The sequence below is a fragment of the Eumetopias jubatus genome, unplaced genomic scaffold, assembly GCF_037043125.1.
Source record: "Eumetopias jubatus isolate StellerSeaLion01/CBP00866 unplaced genomic scaffold, mEumJub1_p1.0 scaffold_10, whole genome shotgun sequence".
Lineage (NCBI taxonomy): Eukaryota > Metazoa > Chordata > Mammalia > Carnivora > Otariidae > Eumetopias > Eumetopias jubatus.
In genome coordinates, this window is record NW_028274816.1 from 77,175,486 (window position 1) to 77,196,331 (window position 20,846).

At 47.8% G+C, this 20,846-nt stretch overlaps 1 protein-coding gene across 3 annotated transcripts in view; it reads right to left on the minus strand.

Annotated features, from left to right (window-relative positions):
• Window positions 1–848: 848 nt before the first annotated feature.
• NDEL1 (nudE neurodevelopment protein 1 like 1) overlaps window positions 849–20,846 on the minus strand; it is a 44,075-nt gene continuing 24,077 nt past the window's right edge. For 2 of the 3 annotated variants that reach the window (XM_028124837.2, XM_028124836.2), the window contains exons 3-9: window positions 20,619–20,772; window positions 19,554–19,702; window positions 17,751–17,887; window positions 15,770–15,943; window positions 11,812–11,903; window positions 8,311–8,462; window positions 849–2,091 (exon numbers count right to left, since the gene is read on the minus strand). In XM_028124837.2, the coding sequence (XP_027980638.1) occupies window positions 1,998–2,091; window positions 8,311–8,462; window positions 11,812–11,903; window positions 15,770–15,943; window positions 17,751–17,887; window positions 19,554–19,702; window positions 20,619–20,772 (952 nt within the window). In that variant the 3' untranslated portion in view covers window positions 849–1,997. Of the gene's footprint in view, window positions 2,092–4,291; window positions 5,321–8,310; window positions 8,463–11,811; window positions 11,904–15,769; window positions 15,944–17,750; window positions 17,888–19,553; window positions 19,703–20,618; window positions 20,773–20,846 lie in introns of those variants that run through there. The other variant, XM_028124838.2, reaches the window with a different exon arrangement.

Consider the following 20,846-nt stretch of genomic DNA (forward strand, 5'->3'; position numbering starts at 1 on the left):
CCAATCCCTCCGGGGACGGTCGGAGAAAGAAGGTGGGAGCTGCTGCCCATCAACAAGAGACGAGATTTCTCTTCAGCTGCTCGGCCGGCCGGGCACCCGGGCCCAGCACCCACACAGCCCCACGAGCACCTCTCGCGGAGCCAGCTTCCAACACAAGCTCCGCAAACAACTATCCTGCCCGCGTATTAACGGACAAAAGAAAATTCTGAAAATTCTGAAAACGTACCCTCCTTATTGTTTCTCATTTGCTTACAAATTTGATTCACTTTTCATTGATTTCTAGTTTTAAAACTACAAACCATTCTCTCCGTCCACGCTCATCAGGAGCAGAGTGCGGGATGTGACACACTCGTACAGGCCCCCAGTTTGCCCGTTCCTCGCGTCCCGTCACACTGGGTCCTCGCTCCCAAACAAATGGTACCTTCTCTCACTTGCCAACACCAACCTGAGGGAGGAGCAGAGAAGCCCAGCCCCGAGGAACGTCCAGTCCCAAAACACGGACATGTGTCACAAAAGGCACAGTGCAGCCAGACGACCCGCTCCTCGATCCACAACCTGGCACTCGGCCTCCCTCAACGGCCCAGTCCCTCCTCCCACACTGCCCTGCGGGGCCCTCCTGGACATCACAGCCACGAGCAGAAACCAGCCCCAGGAATCAGTACGAGCGCGCCCCCTCGGGGCACTAGCCGCCTCCTCAAGAGGCCGCCGGGCTTCTCCTTGCCCCGGCCCGCGGCCACTGTCTGCCCACTCATCCCGCGCTGAGCACGAACGACAGCTCCAAACCTGGCTTTGGAACTCCGGGTCTTCTCTCACAGGCTGGCAGCAACCCAATAAAGCAAACTCGATCCTTTGTTTTCTGTGAAATTTATTGTTTCCACATTAAAAGATTTTTTTGAGGGGAAGTATTTTCTTTTTTTCTCTTTTAACCACATGATGATCCTATTCGGCTGCCCGGAGTAGGACACCCTCAGTCGTTAACATGCCATATGAATTTTGAATAAATAAAAGCTACAAAGCCCAAGTTATATACAAATATCTTAGGCAATAATGTTTACAAACCTATGTACAATAAAACAAATGTAAACAGTAAATGCAGCATGAGAGTAATCAAAGGATGCACAGGGACAACCACGTACAGCCGGACTGCCTCCCAGGAGCCGGCACCAGCCAGCCCCCGACTCAGGCCACCCGACCCTTCCTAACACAACTGAACAGGCCCTCGGAGGACACAAAACGCTCTGAAAGATGTCACTTAACTGAAGGACCGGAAAGCTGGCGAGGAGGTTGCCCCCGCCCCCCACCTGGAGCCACGTGGAGGAGAAGGGTGCGGCACAGAGGCACCACGCTACGCGCGCCCCGGCCCAGGGCCTCCCCTCTCGGGTTCAGACGGGCATTTTGCTGCTCTGGGGGGCAAGTGTGTGGAATGATAACTGTTAAAAGTAAAATGAGAAGGTGCAGAAAAACGTTCACTAATTCAGTGACCTTCCTGACTCTGTGCCAGCAACAGGCCAAACTGTGGGGAGTGGAGCTGGGGGACACATGATCGTGAGCACTGAAGATGGTTGGGTGGGAGCTCAGGAGGAGGGCACGTGTTGACCTGATCTGGGGGAGAACTTCTAGAAGGTCTGCAACGTCTTAAACACAACTAAACCCTATCGGTACAGCAGGGTGGGAGCTATGAGGCAAGTGAGATGAATGGGTACTTCTGCATCCAGTGACCAAGGAATACACGTACGTATCACCTTGTGACCCACAAAAGTGCAATCATGTGAAACCAACGGCACCACGGCGAGAAGAGAAAATAGCCAGCATTGATATCGCGCAGAGTCCTGGGGCTGGGCAGGGCCCGGCAGCCGCCAACCGCATGCAGCCTGCCCTCTGCCGGCCGCGGGGAGGCAGACGCAGGGGCCCAGGCGGGGCCCAGGCCCCGAGGGGTGAGGCGTGGGTGTCCTGGGCTGCTGGAGGAGGGCAGGAGCCCCCACCTGGAGGCCGGGCACTCACACACTGAGAGGCAGCATACCCGGTGCTGACGACGGCCGCGAGGAGCCCAGACCAGGAGGCGGCGGCGCTGGGTCAAAGCCGTTTACTGCCCTGTGGGGGTGACCAGGGCGGGGAGGGGAGAAAAGAGAGAGAGAGAGAGAGAAAGAGACGGTCATTTAAAATCACTCAACACACAAGAAAAGCACTTGCTCTCTAGCACTACCCCTCTCCCTGCCCAGGGTGGGATCAGAGCGGCCCCAGGGAGAGTGGCCTGCAAAGCCTCAGCTGGTCAGAGACTGAGAAGTCGGAGCACGGAGAGCAACGCGCTCACATGCCCCCTTGTCGTCAACTTTGTCCCGAGGGCCACTGCCACCACGGCCCTGGTCTAAACGTCTGCCCGTAGGGAATTAGCTAAGTAAATAATGGTACAACTAAATGATGAGTATTGCACGGCCATCAAAAACACATTTCACAGAGTTCTTTGACACCATGGGAAAATACTCAGAACGTCATTAATGCTAGGTCCAAAAAGCAGGTCAGCAAATTGTTTACGTTCAATGATGTGAAGTAAAAAAAAAGTAAGTGGTAACATTCCAGATTGTAAACTCCAACCTCTTATATGGACCTTACTTCTACGTAGCTAAATCTAGAATGTGGGGGGCTACACACACACACCCACACATATATGAATGTAAAATCATATATGTTATAAAAGGAAAATTTAACAACGGTTACTTTTCCTCCATCTGGGTAGTGGGTAATTCTGTTTACTACTTTCCACTTTTTTATTGTTTTACAAATCTCCTACAATGTACATAACTTAATAAAGGCGAGAAAAATAACTGTGGTTCAACTGTTTGGCACTATGGGCAGGCACGTCGTCGGTGGACGCATGAGGGCCCCACCCGCCCCGCCCCAGCCCCCCAGGCGCTGGGATGCAGAGCGGGGGCCCCGCCCACCGGGCCGCACAGCCACCAGAAGCAGAGAGGGAAGGGGCGGAAGTCCTGGAACCTCTCTCAGGAAGCCACTCCAGCCCTTCCACACGGAAACTCTTCCCAGGAAGATCTGTCCCGCTAGCGATCTGGGAGGCGCAGCCAACTGTGGGGGCTGCATGCACCACCCGTGCCAAATGTCCCCCCACCTGCTCATCAGTGGGGGACTTGAGTACAGGCTCGAGAGAGGTTCTCTTAAAAAAAGGAGGGGCAGCAGGGCAGACACACACTCCCTACGAAGACAGTTGTTTCATACACTGAGCAAGTGAGTGTAATCTCTGAGAAACGCATGCAGAGACACGGCGGACAACCCCGACTACTTTGAAGACAGAGTTAACCTCCCAATGCAGAAGCTGAGTTTGAAAGCAAGCCACCCACACACAGGCCAAGAGCAACAGGAGAGCCCAAGGAACGTAACTGATCCCTGCTGCACGGCCTCCTCCCTCAGCGAGGTGCACCCAGGACCTTCCCTTTTCTTCCTGGGCCTTTCAGTCACCCGTCCGCATCCTCCCATGGCTTCCTCCCACAGCTTCCCATGCTTGTGCGTCGTCTCGAGGCCAGGCCCACGCCCCGCATGCCCCTGCAGCCTTCACAGCATCAGCCCACCTGCCACGTGTCTGGCTCGTCCGAGAACCTCTCAGCGAGCACCAGGCGGGCCTCACACACGGCCTCAGCTTCAAACATGCCAACGTCCCACTCTGGCCTCTCACACGGCGGCCGGCAGGGCAAGCCCCACTGGGCGACAAGAACAACCCGACACCCGTCCCAAAGGGGCATGCGAAAGCCCCATGAGAAGGGCCCCACACGCAGGTTTTAGGGCTGGGATTCCTGCAGTCTCAAGCCAGACGGACCTTAACAAAACAGCAAGCTCATCCCTATTGTTCTGCTGAAAAAACCAAAGCAAGCCAAGTCCGGCCTGAGCTCACCCCCTGAACGTGTCAACGGACGCCCAGGCCACCACGTTCTCCCTTCCCAGGCTCCTCCTGGCCGAGGGACACCTGACAGCCCTCGGCGAGCAGCAACTCCCATGCTCCCGACATGGCTCAGCTCTAACGGGAAAAATAAGCAGTACCAACCAGCAGAGAAAAAGAGGACAAGAAACTCGACAGGCAATTTCCCTGTGCGGATGGAAATGAGAATTCTCGATGTGATCGCTGGCTGCAGCACAGAGAGCATAACCCGCCAGGCTCGCACCTAGCACCTGTCTTCTGAGGTGAGGGTGACGAGTAAAAGGCCAGAAAGAGAAGAAAGCTGACCCTACGGGGGGGGAGGGGGGGGTCGGGTCCGGTGAGGTCCCTTCCTGCAACCGCAAAGCTGTGCAACGGGGGAGGGGTTCCAAGAGGAGCAAGGCCTCCATACTCACCCCTTGGGCTTCAGAGGGCAGCTGCACAAAAGCCGCAGGGAAATGTGCCAGTGGGCAACACAGGACTGAATGGAAAGGGAACGCACAGGGAGGGAGACACAGACGTGGGAATCATCTATACAAAAAAGGTTCCAGAAACATCGTCTTAGCAGCAAAATCTAGCTCAAGAGTCTGAAAAACAGCAAGTCTAGCTAAGCAAAGGGCCTCTGGTCAGCTGTAAAACAGCAACAGAAGTGGAGAGAGGGGCAGAGCTGGCCAGCAGGACAGAGCAGAGCAGAGCACGCAGACCCACCCAGGCCCAGCAGCCGCGGGCAGGACGGAGGAGGCCGGAGCTGACACGGGAGCGTACACGCACTCGCTCCCGCTCCGCCGCCCTGGCGACAGGGAGGAGGGATGCTCAGACGGAAATGTGCGCTCCTGAAAGGCCCCCCTCTCTCTCTCACACACACACACCTCTATCCACCATCCCGCTGTACGCGGGGAGTCCAAGAGTGAGCGGAGAGGGGAGAGCCCCAGGCAGCAAGGCTCCGTCACCACTGGCACCTGCCTCGAGAAAACAGAAGGCTCTGGGCAAGGAAGAACTTCGGTCTCCCATGAAGTCAAATCAAATGTGATCCCGGGGCCTGACAGCGACGCGCAACCCCCACGCCTGGACTCGAGGCAGCATCACCGCCACGGCGCCAAGCCCACACCAGGAGCGCCACCAGGCCCACTGGCCACCACGGCCCCGGGACCATGACCACGAGTGCCTTCTGTTCTGCACAGCTGAGCCAGGACTAACGGCGTGGAGCTGGGTCAGACCGGGACTTGAGAGCTCACTCACGGGCTGTAAGTTGGTTAAAGCGGAGTCAGCCCCATGCAGTTAGTAAAACCAGTTTGTTAATGTGTCTTCCAACATACACCAAGATGGAGGAAGAAAGAAAAAGAGCACAGCAAACAAATTCAGTTACCCATGAACAACGTGGGAAATATGACTTTTTCTTGCCTAATAAGAAAAAAAAGGAAAAAACATTAAACAGTAATACAAGTACTATTTTCACAGCGTGCCCTAAAACTGGTCTCTGCCCACCTACACACAGCCCAAACGAGATCACACTGGCTTACAAAATCAGGTAAGTGATAAGAGGCTGAATGAAAACGATGGCGAAAACAAACAGTTTCTTAGAGAAGTCGTGTCCGTACTACACTTGAGATTCAGATGAGGAACACGAAGGGCTGCCAGCAGTTGGAGAACACAGAGCAACGCCAGGAAGGAGGTCCAGCGAGCCCCATTCTAGAACCTGGCAGAAGCCATCACAGACTAGATGAAACCCTGTTTCCAGGAAGCCCTCAAGAACTTACAGAATTATTTTCGGACCACACACGCTGCCACCTAAGGAGAAGGTGTAGCATCTGGTTTGATGCAGTCAGGCCTCAGGGCATCACGGGCCCCTGCGGGAGGGCAGGGCGGGGTGGGCACGAGCGCGTCTGCACGCGCACCTCCTCCGCCGGACCTTCCGCGCAGGTGTCTAGCAGCGCTGGGGAAGCACAGGGGCAGTGCTAGAGACACACTCCTTGGGAATGGGGGGCGGGGCAGGCAAGTTCGAGCTGATGGTTTTTTAAAATGGAGCTTTCTCTCACGCTACAACTCCAAGCTACACACTTGGACACTTCTGTAAGAAACAGCATTTTTTACCTGCCAGACTCCACAGTGGAGCTGGGGTTGAGACGCTTGCCCCCTTCCTGTCGCGGCTGGTACGTGCCATCATGATGCTCTCTAGTCAGCAGGCCCACAGGAAGAAAGGCCAGAGTTTAAAGCCAGGCGGGCCAGAAGGAAGCCAGAACCAAAGCAAAGCAGCAAGGAGGTACAAACACAGCAAAACCCCAGAGTCGGAGTTAGCTTCAGGGATATGGCAACTAGACACACGTGGTTCAAGGAGCAGGTGAATACTGGAGCGTGGAGGGACGGTCCGGTTAGCATATAAACTAAACACTGGAAGCCGGCCCACAAAAGCATATTTAATCCTTCACAGAAACAGTACAGTTAAAAATCTGTACTACTTAGAGCAAAACTAGGCATCATCTGTAAGTGTTTCTCTCGGGAAGCACATCTCCAGGTTCAGTTCAGGAAGTAAAGCCTGCACGTGCATCCAGAATGTTCCTCAGGGGACAGGGGCTCCGTGACGGAGCCCAAAGCTCCCGGCTCCAGGTGACTCTGCACCCTCTGCAGCTCCCTGAGACGGGGTCAATCTCTGGGCCAGCAGCACCCTAGTGCCACGCATCAGGGCCACTGGAAGCCAGGCGCAGCGAGCTCACACAGACAGCGACCCCTCTCTCACTGGGACTGTTCTGAGGACTGCCTGCGTAAGAGGCATCGCCCCAACCCACCCGCTTCTGGTTCCTGCCCATTCTCACGTCACAGGGCGTCTGAGGCAAGAAACAGGGTTCCAGATAAAGACCCACAACTGCTCTACTGGAGGTTAATTACACACTGCAAAAATTACAAGTTGGACAAAATAATTAGGTTCTGTTTTCAACACTCGTGAAGACTACCCCTCAACTTTCCCTGGATTATTCGGGAGAAATGGCAACTTTACTGTGAAATATCTATTTATTCCACTTACCATTACAGTATAAAAATGGGTACTCTTCAAGGTTGCCTGAAACTCCTAAATCTGAGGAAAATTAATTTTATACTTACTCCCCCCTGAGGAACACCGGTGGTTAGAAGGAAGTTCTGAGTTATATATTGCTACTTTAGAACATGCTCCTTAATGAAATATGTACCCTTAAGGGCAGAAGTCCCCTAAGGGAGAGAGAGAAACCAGAACGCTCTACTCCACAAGGGTGGACAAAAAGAAGCTTTTCATAGTGGACTGTGTGCCAAGTCAAGTCCTCCAGAAATGTGCCACCGTTACGGAGGAAAGCAGAAAATATGAGCTCCTTTAAGAAACTGTGAACACCTCTAGACTTGTATCTGTATAAGAAACTGTGAACACCTCTAGACTTGTATCTGTACTGTTTTCACAGAACAAGAACAGGTTCTACAATTCAAAACAGAGACAGGGCAAGGGAGCAGGGTGCCTCGATGCTGTTCCAAGAACGGCTACCTTAGGGCATCTGGTCAGCACAGCCAGACCAGAGGTCCTGACTGGTTGTTAGCTAAGTGAAGGCACATCCAATCAAAGTATAACCACACAGTGTTGTGTTTTTGTTTTGTTTGTTTGTTTTTTACTTGAGGGAGAACAATATGCACTGACAGGGAAAGATACTGGCATTACAAGTCACGAAGGGGGCAGGGGCCACAGAGCCATAGTTAAAGTCTAAGCGCATAAATTTTTTAAAAAATATGTATAGCAGATGCATAAAAATATGATTTTACATGGCTAAGAGAGTAAGTGTAAGGATGCAAAAACAGTATGAAAACAGAAAACACCTACTCTTTACTTATACCTGCTGCATCAACTGAAATTTTTTCGCATTTAAGGACGTACCATTGCTTCAATCTTATGCCGTTGTTTACACTGTCAATTGCCCAAAAGACATCTTCACATCATACAAAACTTGTGTCCCCTAAACTGTATCTGATCCAGTGGTTTCCTATTTTTCTAAAATCTTGAGACAACAGGTTTCTTGCAGAGTTTGCACATACATGATCACACAGGCTATTCTAGCCTTACCAAATATTGGCCAAGAAAGTCCACTTGCCTTTAAGCGCCTTGCGAACAAGGACTGTTATCACAGTCGTCTTTCATTCCCAGAGCCTAGCACTGCTTCCCAAGACAGAAGCATCAAAGTTCTCCAGGCAACAGACTCCATGGGGACCAGAAGACGACAACAGATTTATGTCCCCTAAGACCTGAATGATACCGCTTCAGGTAGGTTTATCAAACTGAGTTTACCTTTTCAAAGTTCATTAAGCTCACTTAATAATGTGTGACACTACCCAAAAAAAAAAAAAAAAAAATATATCATTTTAAATTGTCCAAGACTTACCCTTTGTCAAAGAAAGACGTATGTCCTGATCGAGAGAACTTTGTGCCATTGCTATTCATCACCCCACAGTTAACATTCCCTGAAATATAGGATTTTCGTGATGCTTGGTCCTTTGCAAAATTCCTGCAAGCTGCTAATTTGGATTCTAAAGCCTACAGAAAGAAGGAGGAATGATTTGGTTGTCAAAACAGTAGCTGTACATAAAAATCTGCATTTCAAACCATTTCTATTTCAAGACTACAATTACACTGTTGATAATGGTAGCCATTCAAGCCACAATCAATCACCTCTCTTCTGATAGAAAGAGGGAATGTCTATGCTGACTCCTAATGACCTCAGGATAATGTACTTATTCCTCTCGGTATTACTGACGAATACAGATATAATCCTGGTCTTACAACTAAGAAAAATGTGGCACAAGTAGACAGATCCCAGGTCTCTTGACCCTATCCGTGTTCCTTTCTGACTTGGGGACCATTAGAGAACTGTTAATTCCCTTATTCAAGACATCCGTTCGTTCAAACGCTTGCTGAGCATGGTCACCGAGCAGGCACAAGCCGTGTCTGAGGCCTCAGTGGGACACACACACAAGGGCAAGCACTGGGTGCCACACCGGAGAAGAGAGTGGTCTAGAAACGAGGACTTGGAAGATTTCACAGCAGGTAGCAGACAAAGTCAGGGCTGTGAGTGATAAGATCAGGAATTCAGGGACAGAATTCTGCATAAAATCAACCCTGGAAGGGTGGGGCAGACGAAGACCCAACAAGATGACAAAGGGGAATGGGCAGGAAGGCGGGAAGGGGACCTGACACCGCACCAGAGAAGCAAAGGAAAGAGAGCATTAAAAAAAAAAAGTCGGTGTTGAACGTTCCACGTAAAAGTAGGGCAGAACAGCATCCACTGGGTTTGACGGTGCTGAGCTCATGGATGAGCAATTCTGGTGGAGTAAGCAGGGAACAGAGTCCAGACCAGGATGTCTGGGGAGCTGGGTACGCAGAAAAAAAGGCCAACAATAAATGGAGACAGGCTTTCAGAAAGCTTGCTGTGATGGGTAGAGAGAAAGAGGAAGACGGCTAAAGACAGATGTAGGGTAAAAGAGTAGCTGCTTTTACTTTTTTTTAAGACTAAAAAAATTATATAATATGTAATACACAAACATTACATACAACATATAATACATCATGCGTAATCCATAAAGATTATGTATAAACACTAAAATACAGTAAAAGGCTGAAAATACAGGAGACATCGACAAGAGGGCTGGAAGGGATGAGACCCAAGGCACAGAGGGACAAAATTAGCCGGGGGCAGGAACATGACCCTTGGACCACTGACATAAGGAGGAAGAATGGCTACAAACAGAGGTACCATTGGGAGAGTAATAATAGGAGTCAGAGAGAAGAACAAACAAGTGGAAATCAGATGGCCTTATTTCTCAGTGGAAGAGGAGGCAGAGGTGGGGCTGGAGCCTCCAGTTCAAGTCCATGGACAAAGGAGGACGAAGAAGTAGAAAGGGAAACACTCCTAAGAGCACACGGGGGCTGGCAGATAACTGCAGACCCGGAGTCCCGATGACATCTCGGGAAGGCGGACGGTCAGCCGGATGGACAAACCGTACGAGGGCTCCCAAGGTCACCTTTCTGCACCATTTCTGAATAAATTACATAACGTCATAAGCTAAACAAGGACCAGAGAAAGCTGTGGACGGGAAGCCCAGGCGCAGGTAACCCAGGAAGAGAAATGGGGCAGTGCCCCTCAGAACACCGGCACAGAGGGCGCCAAATAAGAGGCTACAGACACGAGACGTAGCCAAGGAAGGACAGGTTTCTTCTACCCCCAAGAAAAAGATAAGTAACAACGCCAGAAAAAGGAAAAAGCATGCAAGTCAGCTCCTGTAATACAAAAATGAAAACACTTGGTATGATTGAGTAAATGATAAAAAAAAAAAAAAAAAAAAGGCCTGAAACATCTGTTGAGTGGCAGAGATAAAACGACCCAGGAGCCCAGCCCCTCCTCTATGATTCTGCAGCCTACAATCCACACATGGGCAGAAAACTGTAGAAGCTGCTAATTTTCAATTCTCAGAACCAACTAATGGAGAGTTCGAGATGGGACAGAGAGAAAGACACACACATACAACAGGGAGCTGAGATACAGTCTAGTAAATTCAGAAACAGAGGTTTAAGCATGCCATTTCAAGTTTGAAAAATTACCAAAAGAACAGAAAATTAAAAAGTGGGAGGGTGGGAGTTAAATTCCTCATCTTTTTGCTTAAAGTTGGTAAGACATCAAAAAATAAGCACAGTATTTTGAGTTATGGAGCCAAATACCACAACTCTTACAACAAACAGGATTTTAAAAAACGGTTATGTTAGGAGTGAAAATTACTTACGGACTGTGTGAAATAATCTGTGCATGTTGCTTTTTATAGCAATGTTAAAACTCACACTTGGAATTAATCTGATGGTCAGAAAGTAATTTTGTAAGCCAGAAAAGGCCTCCCATTTGTTCATTATGTAAAGTATAATGCAATTTCTGCTTTTGTTAGAAAATGTGTCTCACAAACAAGTAAGTGAAGGGGCGGTGGAGAGCGGGCGGTTTCAGGGGTAGATTACTGAGAGGAGAGATAAAAGTTGCCCAGGGAAACAAGAAAGAGAACCCACGCACGAGATGCTAACTTCACAGTGGCATAAATCCACCCAGTTATCTGTTTCCTGCGATCCAGATTCAGAGAAGGGGAGCTCCGACTGCTGGACTGATCCCGACTGCTGGTCTCCTCCACGGCCAAAAAGACCATGAGTCAGCACTGACAGAGGAAGCCATCTGTGGGATCGCCAATGAGCAGGAAAGAAAGGAAAGCAAGAGATGGCTTTCACTCGTGTCACCCAAAGAGTCCTACTGTTGATAAGGTCAAAGAGTAGGTATTCAAGCAAAAAGCTGACTAAGCAGAAAAACAAGTGTAATATCTCAATAGCCCAACTGTTCTGGAAGCCAAGGTTAGAGCCAAGGAGACAGCACAGAAGGTGAAGTGGCCACGAGCAGGGAGACAGGCGTGGACTCAGAGCGCAAAGTCCTGCCTGAGGGCCGGTGCTGCAGTCCTCTGGGGAGAAAGCTGGGGGGGGGGGGGCCACAGGGAGGGCGGGCCGCGGCAAGAACACGATCCGAGAGCGGTACAAAGCACAGAGCCGGCCAGAGAACAGTTATCTTAGGAGAAGACGGAGGAGTCGCGCTGCAGAAACGGCCAAGGGGAAACCGAAGCCAGCCCCGGAGGATCTCAAGAGCGCAGTGCACGGGGCCTCCTGCAGAGGCCCCAGGGAGCCCGAGCCCGAGCCCGTTTATCTGGAGCAGTCTCGGCTGGTCACTCACAGGGTGGTCCTGCCTCTCTGCCTCATCACAGCCTTTACCAGAAAGGAAGGAGCCCTTTCTCCCTCCCGCGCTCCAAATGCAGAATTCAACACCGTGGCAGCTGACGTACCTAGGGCTAAATAATAGAATACTTACACCTACTTTCCGTAAGAGATCCCCCACGATGTTGAGTGCTGATATCCTAGCGGAAGGAGTTAGTGGACTGGCACCAAAACCGTTTGGTATAGCTGGAGAGAAAGAACAGGCGAGTGATTACACTTGCAGGTGTCTTTCCCTTTTGTTGTCGGCTGTCACTGAGCAGGATACACTCAATGACAAATCAACACAGTATTCCAAACTAGGAACGTAAGCCATAAAGTGGAGACACAATAAATATGTTGAATTGTCTCCTTCAACTGATGGGTATTGAGACTGTACATAATTTTACATCATGAACAATGCTAAAAGGACACATACCTTTAAAACACCTAGACAAGTATTTCCAGAGAAGATTCCTAAAAATAGAACCGCTGGATCAGAGGATATGCCCCTTTTTTTCACCTTGAAGAGATCCTGCCAAAATGCTGATAAGCTTGTGCTGATGTCAGCAATCTGTATCGCTGTGCCCTCAATAATATTAGACGTTATCTTTTTTTTTTTTTTTTGGTCAATTTGATAGTCATTTTGTTTTCTCTTTTGTTTCCTTAATAACTAGACATTTGAATCTCTTCTGGAAATCATGTTTCTCCTCTGCACTTTGTCTACTGGGTTGTCTCTCCTTTAATCAATGGGTAAGGGCACTAAACACTACAGATATTCACCCTTTCTCTCCTAGATCTTGTATTTCTCAGGGTGACATTTGTCTTTCAAACTTTCTGTTTTGGTGGGGGAAGTTTTGGCTTCCTCACCTCAATATTACAAAATGTTGCTCTTATTTCCTCCTAATGTTTCCCTAAATTTTTTTTTTACATTTAGATCATTTAATTCATCAAATATCTAAATTTTTTTCATCCAAATGGATAGCCAGTTGTACTAATACCATGTCATGAAGACTCATCTCATCTGAAATGGCACTTTACATATACTGAATTTCCTATATATTTTAGTTCCCTTAAATTTATTAGCCTGTATACACCAGAAATATTGCTTTCATTATGTTTGTTTTTGTTTTGTTTTATAAGATTTTTTATTTTATTTATTTGACAGAGACACAGCGAGAAAGGGAACACAAGCAGGGGGAGTGGGAGAGGGAGAAGCAGGCTTCCTGCCGAGCAGGGAGCTGGACGCAGGGAGCTGGACACGGGGCTCGATCCCAGGACCCCGGGATCATGACCTGAGCCAAAGGCAGACGCTTAACGACTGAGCCACCCAGGCGCCCTCATTATTACAATGTTAAAATATACTGTGGTATCCTGAAGGAGAAAGCGTCTTGTTATTAACCTAATTCAAGCTTTTCTTGGCACATTTATTCTTCGGAGTAACTTTAAAACTTGCCAACTTAAAAAACTCTATTTTGATTTTTATTAGAAATTTAAATTGCTGACTGATTTGGGGACAATGGCTACTGCAACAGGCTTCCCATTCAGAACCAGGGTTAGCCAGTGTGATATTCACATCATCTTGCATGCCCCTCAGCAAAGGTTTTCAGTCATGCACACTTTTTCAATTTTTGAGATAATATACCAGATGATTACGAGCTCTTGAGCTAAACTGCTAGAAGCAAATCCCTTTAGTAAATGTGTGAGCTTTAGTAAGCGGCCTGTATGTAGAAGAGGGCTGATAACAGCACTTATAAAGTCTGTTGTGAAGTTTAAATTAGTTAATACACTTTTTAAATACCTAGCACATAGTAAGTACTCAATAAATGTTAGCTGTTATTCTTTTAGCAGCTTTCTACAGAGCGCTAATCAGTATGTAAATGCTTTGTTGCTGGTGTTCAGACTGTCCTTGGCCTCCAGAATATCATGTCACTGAAGGGAGGGACTTTGCCTTATTCACCAGGAGACTCCCGGCATCTAGAATAATGCGGGGCATAGAACAAGCGCTCGACAGGATATAAATAAACTGCTGTACTTGTCTCGGCAGGGATTTCCAAATCTCGTTTTTCCCTATTCCTCTCAAATTATGAAATCTGTGCTTTAATGGTGAGTTGTCTTAAATGCTTTTCGGAAACAGCCGCTGTTACCAATAAGATGCAATTAAACACAGACCGCTTCACAGAGCTCAGCCCTTCAGTCTTGCACGGATTTCTTTCGTCTCCTGCTTCTCGTTAGGTCTGTGCTGACGTCTTTGTCACACAACTGCTTTCAGGTTAGTGAAAGTTCATGCCATCAGTTCCAGTCTAAAACACTGTCTACCTGGACAAATATTCCTGCCTCGGGTTGACATGTCTTAATCCTGTGCCAGAGTAAGCAAGCTCTGTGTCCCACTGAACTCGCCCAGCTCGCTGCAGCCAAGTCCCTGAATTAAAACTCTAATGAGCTATTACAGGATGTGCACCTCCCTGGGTATTAACCTCGACTGAAGCTCCAGACTATATTCTGATTCGTGCTCAGCTAACAAATTTTCAGAACTTAACTGCAGAATTCTAACTAGTACCTAAAAGCAAACCTTTGTTAATTCTCAAATGGTACTAATTCTGCCATCCTCAAATGCCCAAGTAGCCGTTCTAAACCACAGGCAGTGAGGGTTTCCGACGGCTGCTATCGTCTATACCCTGGCCTGCTCTAGGTCCTCAGCAGCAAACTCAGCCCGAGTACAAAAACACCACCTCTGACTATACAGCATTTTCATACTTCTCACCGAATTTCACCTTATAACCGGGCGAAGGATGAGTTATCGATTCAAGAGCTACTGAGCACCTGACACACGGCTAATACGACTGAGAAACTGAATTTTAAGTTTTAACTTACTTACGTTAATAAAGATGTAAATAGTCATATGTGGCTACTGGCTACGGGACTGGGGGGCACAGGCACAGAGCGCCTACATCACTAACTGCCCAGACAGAAACCTTCTCCTACCAGTCTGGAAGATAAAATCCTTTACTTAAAAAAGAGAGGGGAAGGAGCAGCTTCGTTTTGGGAAGAAAAAAGTATGGAGGAGTGGGAGTCGCTTAACTATCTCTAAGCTGCAAAAATGAAATAAATCCGAATAAAGAGCTAAGGGGTTCCATTCGAAACTTTTACGCAGTGGCTGCTAAGCGGTTTTTCTGCTTATCTAGATTTTTAAAAAACACCTCTGCTGACGACAAAAGAACATTCTCTATGTACTAGTCATCGGTGACTCCAAATGTCACCTCTGAAAACGGCAGCCAAGGGGGCGTGTAAGAGGACTGCCGTGTCCGCCTGAGCCAGTCTTACACGAGTCTGAATGGCAGCTCCACCCGGCTCGGCACGGTCTGCGTGTGAAGGCGGCCAGTCCTCCATGATCGCTTCACAGAGGCAAGAGAAAGAAATCGTCTTTACGGGGCGCCTGGGTGGCTCAGTGGTTAAGCGTCTGCCTTCGGCTCAAGTCATGGTCCCGGGGTCCTGGGATCGAGCCCCGCATCGGGCTCCCTGCTCAGCGGGGAGCCTGCTTCTCCCTCTCCCACTCCCCCTGCTTGTGTTCCCTTTCTCGCTCTGTCTGTCAAATAAATACATAAAATCTTTAAAAAGAAACCGTATTTACAGGTGCCACCCGACGTGGGTGTAACAAGGAGGTGTGTGCAAACACAAACAAGCACACGCGGCGGGGAGAGTCAGGGTTGACAGCAGTCGGCTCTCAGGGGTAAGATGGCAGCCAGACCCCTCCCTTTTCTCTTTTTCGCTTTTCCGGCATGAGAGTGGACTGCTGCTAGCATCAAAAGATCGACTTTGCCTGAAAACCTTTAACTTTTAACTTTTTAACATCGCAACGGACTGAGCCGCTCACTTCACACGGTGGCCCTGCTCCCCGGGTGGGAGTGACCCCCGAAACCAACCGCCTCCCCCGCCTCACAGAGCACGGGGCCTCCACGACTTTATACTGAAACCACCACTTACGGGCGCCTCGCCCCCCTCCCCCAGCCTACCCTCCCCGGTTGGGTAATCTACAGAAAGAAAGAAATGGTTCAGAAAGCAAAGACATGGCAAACCTTTTGGTGAAGGAAAACTGTTCTCCGTGCCCTTGCCAACAGGGGTGGCTGGCAAAGAAAGTGACGCCTGCACCGCGGAGTCCATCTTTTCACAATCGAGGGTCGGAGAACTGGGGGCCGACTTTCTGGTAACTTCCTGTTGTCGTTCCCGAACTGCCAGTTCTTGTCTTAAATCTGCAAAATGGGGCACAGGCAATAAAACTCACCCGAGGAAGCAAATCCAGCCAGCAAAGTCACCTGTGGAATGCCATAAAGACGTTCTGCCTAAATTACGATTTCTCAAAAACTGTTTCCTATGTAACACTTTTTATTTCTCGGGGTATATAAATGACAACCCTACTGTCTAAATGATGTTTGAGAATAATTTAAAAATACAAGGACTGATACAAATGCTCTTACGTAAGAGAAAAGTTAACTATGCTCGTATGTTAAAAAAAAAAAAAATAGGGCAGAGTCCAAAAGAACTCGCAGTGAGCCTATATGACACAAAAATAAATATTCTTTTCAACTCATTTGCTTTTATTTTGAAATGATGTACTTTGGGGATTACTGCAAAATCAATGAAGTACATTTTTGTAATTTTAAATGGGTTGGTATTTTTTATTAATTATCAGAATGCACTATTTTGTTTTAGAAAGGAAGTATTCAAAATAGTTGCAATTTTTTTCTTGCTTTCAAATACTGAATTTTTAAGCCAAAATTAACATTTTCTTTTCCAGTTACACAACTGCCTTACAGAACACTCATGTTAAAAAGGGATACAAAGTTATCCCATTTCTGGGTATATACCCAAATGTCTACCCATGGATAAATGGATAAAGAAAATGAGGTACGTGCATATAATGTGATCTTATTCAGCCTTAAACAGGAAGGACATTCTGACCCCTGCTACCACATGGATGAACTTCGAGGACATTACATGAAGTTAAAATGAGCCAGTCACAAAAGGACAAATACTGTACAGCTCCACGTATATGAGGTTCCCAGAGTCATCAGATTCATAAACACAGAAAGGAGAACGGTGTTTCCAGGGGCTAGAGGAGGGGGAGGGGAGTTAGACTGCTGTATGCACATAGTGATCATATACTTTCCTTTCAAATTCTTCTTTCCGGAGCGCCTGGGTGGCTCAGTCGGTAAAGCATCTGCCCTCGGCTCAGGTCACGATCTCAGGGTCCTGGGATCGACCCCTGCATCAGGCTCCCTGCCCTGTGGGGAGCCTGCTTCTCCCTCTCCCTCTGCCTACTGCTCTCCCTGCTTGTGCTAATAAATCTTTAAAAAAATAAAAATAAAAATAAAATTCTTCCTCCCTCCTTTTTTAGTACATGATAGAATACAGAATATTATAAAGAAAATGGTCTCTATAATATGTGCACATAGGCAGTGTTATTATATGCCTAACACAAAATCATTTACATAGAAGCAAAAAGGAAAAAACTTAAACCAAGCAGGACATGCACACTGGTAGCAGAGTTAAGGTTTTGGAAAACAGACCAGGGTCTGAATCCCAACTGAAAAGGTTTTTTTTTTTTTTAATTTGAGACGGGGGGACGGAGGAGAGGAGAGAGAGAGAGAGAGGGCATGAGTCGGGGGGAAGCAGCAGCAGGAGAGGGAGAAGCAGGCTCCTCACAAAGCAGGGAGCCTGATGCAGGGGTCGATCCCAGGACCTTGAGATCATGACCTGAGCCGAAGGCAGACGCTTCACCGACTGAGCCACCCAGGCATCCCCCAACTGAAAAGTTCCAAGATTTTGGACAAAACTCAAACTCTCCCTGCCTCAGTTTTCTGACCTATAAAATGGGAATAATGCTACCTACCTCTTCAAGTTGACACTGTAGGCATTAAGAGACTAAAAGCACTTAGTGTAGTGCCTGACAAAAGAATATAAATGTACGTGGCTTCAAAAGTATATAAATGAAGCTAGCTTAGACCTTGGGCTTAGGGAGAGTAAGGTAGAGGATAAACGTTCAGTTGTCAGTTTTACCTCTTGCTTCATCCTTTAACCGCTGGACAGACACCAACAAAGACTCCTTTTCGTCAAGTTCACTTTCTAAAAATGCATTGCGTTCAATGGCCTGATTTAGCCTTTGTTCAAAGTCTTCCAGTGAAACTATTGTTGCCCTAAAAAAAAAAAAAAAAAAAAAAAAATCGGAGTCCATGAATTAAATAATAGCATGCAAAGAGCTAATACAATAGGAAACTATCAGTTTCTCTCATGCCATTTCTTGACCTAGAGAGCCAGGCCCAGCTGAAAGAGAATGACCTCAGTCCCTTCTGACCTCTGGTGACATTTAGTATCTCTGCTATTAGTTTGGGCCATTCAATATATTCTCTTAAATTCCCACCAAAATTCACTACAGTTCCTTAAAAGGAAGGCCATTTATTACACACTGGATCTCACCCCTGGATTTTAAACACAGAACAATCAAGTTTACACATTTTCAGGAAGAAAACTTTACAACAATTTTAGAGTACATTGAGAATTAAGAATTTGTTTAAAACACAAAGTCCCAGGTCTCTGCCAACTCCTCCTGCATTCTCATCTTACTCATTTATTCAACAAACGGTAACATGCACCTACTATGGGCCCCCCGCCCACTATGTGCTACCTGCTACAGAAATAACATTCCCTAACCTCAAGCTCGAACTCTTAATGCCCTGGCCAAATTTTATCAAGTCCTATCAAGTGTCAAATTGTCTCTCAATCCCATCTGCTCTCCCCCAACCTCCTGCCCTGGCTTAATTCTTCATCCATCACCTGAATCACTCCTAAATGGTCCTCCCCCCTATTTCTAATTCCTCAGTATTATCCTTTCAACTCAAAATCTGATGTTACTCCTTTGTTTAAAAAATTCTTAAAGAGCCCCTCATCGCCTCCAGAATGGCTTTCAAACAGAGCATGCAAGGTTCGCCCCAACCTGGCCGCCACCACCTTCCAGTCTCATCCTGTTCAGCTACACTGTCTCTATGCACTTCAGTCAAAGTGAAATATTCCTACCCCCCAAGCCTTCCTGCCTCTCCCTCTACACCTGGCCGACTCCAGGTCATCCTTGGCCTGCTCCAGCTCTCTCAGCTTCAATCCCAGCCAACTTCCCCAATTCCCCCAGGGCGTGTAGCGGCTCCATCGTCGACGCCCCGGAGCCCCGGTACACGCTCTTCACCAGAGTATTTCTCGTGTGAAATGTCCATATCTGTCACACCCCAGGTATCCTCAACTCTACCATCAAGTCAGGCATTAAAGAGTCACTCGTATGAATAACTGTAAAGTAACAGGAATTCAGTTGGGAACGGTTAAGAAACAACTAATTATAATCACAGAGAAGCTCAGCAACAGTAACAGCAAACCGCTCTAGGCCAGGCCGCACCGTCACCAGGGAAGCAGTATTCTGAGAAAATCTCATCAGTTCGTGTTAAAGCCGAAAAGAACGAAGAGGGGTGGGGATGTAAAGACGGATCGGCGAGGAAGAAACTGCAGACTTCAGGTAGGAGATGTGGGGCTGAGGACACGGAGGGAAAGGCAGGGAGATGGAGGACACGTGCTCCAGAGGAAGACCCACGGCAGCAACCAGGGGACCCAAAGTGGGGGAAAGGACAGAGGGGAAGAAAACCCTGGAAGGGCTTGATCTGGGGAGCTAAGGATGTGGGGTTAGCGCCGATGTGATGCGTTCCGGGGGGGGACTGAAACTCTGAAAGAAGATGTTCTGGGACTAAGATCCAGGTGACAGGCTGAGCCTACAAGACCCAGATTTTCCTCACTGAGTCTACAAAATGCGCGCCCTTCATTTACCTTTTCGCGCGCTCCAGGTCATCGTTGGCCTGCTCCAGCTCTCTCACGTACTTATGCAGCTGCTCCTTAATGGCCCGAGTCTGACTTAAATCATCCTCCAATACTGACACCTGCTTGTAGCTCTGTGCATACTGATGTTCTAGTTTCTCCTGAACGCGTGGGTATAGGAAGGAGAGTGTGTTATTGATATACAGGAAGGAACCCAAGGTATGGAGCTGGGGGAGGTCCAAGGAGTTCACCCACCGCCTGAGCGGAAGGGAGTAGCAGTAAGCCTTCTCCTCCTCCTGATATTTAAAAAAAAAAAAAAAAAAAAAAACCACACACACACACATTCATTCCAAGTACCTTAACTCATAAATTTAGAGAGTCAACCACTCTCCTCTCAGAATCTAATAACGATCTCTCTGAAGAGAAGTAAACTAGTGAAACTGTTGCCTCCGAGACCCCACACGTAGTGGGAGGAGCTCCTCTGCGTTCTCAGGCTAAAGGCGGCCCAGGGGGAGCACAAACAGGGAGACCATCACTGAGCTCCAACTCCCTCACTCTCACCTGCCTTCCCCGCCTTCCCCAAACCACACTCTCCGCAGGCACCAAAACGCCCCAAGCACTTGGCTCAGGCAGGCACTGAACAGCAACAAAAGGGGTTGATTTTTTTTACTCCTGGAAATAACTTTTTAAAAAGGAATTTTTTTTAACCCCAACTAAACTTCAAAACTAAAGAGACTATAAACAATAATGAAACAAATGTGTAGTTCATACATACAGAATTTTAAAGTACCGTGGAATGAGGCAATCTGTCAAATCAGGCAGCTTTTGATAACGACAGGAATTACAATATATACAGGAACAGTACAGCTGAAAAACTGCCAGCTACAGAGTTTCTAAGTGAACTCCTAAACCACCTTTCCCTTGGTTGCATGAAAGAGAAGTTTATTTCAAAAATTCACTTTAAGCCTTTTCTATTTTTCTGTTGCCTATTGCTCTTCCGTTCCACCTAAAATAATTCTATTTCTCATTTTAATATAAGCCAGCACATCAGACACTAGCTCCTACTTCCAGAGTTACCTTCAGCGCTTCCACTTCATACTTCAGCCTTTGGTTATCAGCTTGCAAGTCTCTGTTTCTTTGTTCAGCCTGGACTAACTGTGCCTCCAGCTCTGCTTCCAATTCTCTGCTTCCCTCCTGGAATTCAACTAGCTCATCCCGAGCTTCCTGGAAGCTGATCAGAGACAAAGTGGGAAATAAGAGTTAGAGCAGGAATCACAGGGTCAGCTTGAAGAGGATTACCTATCC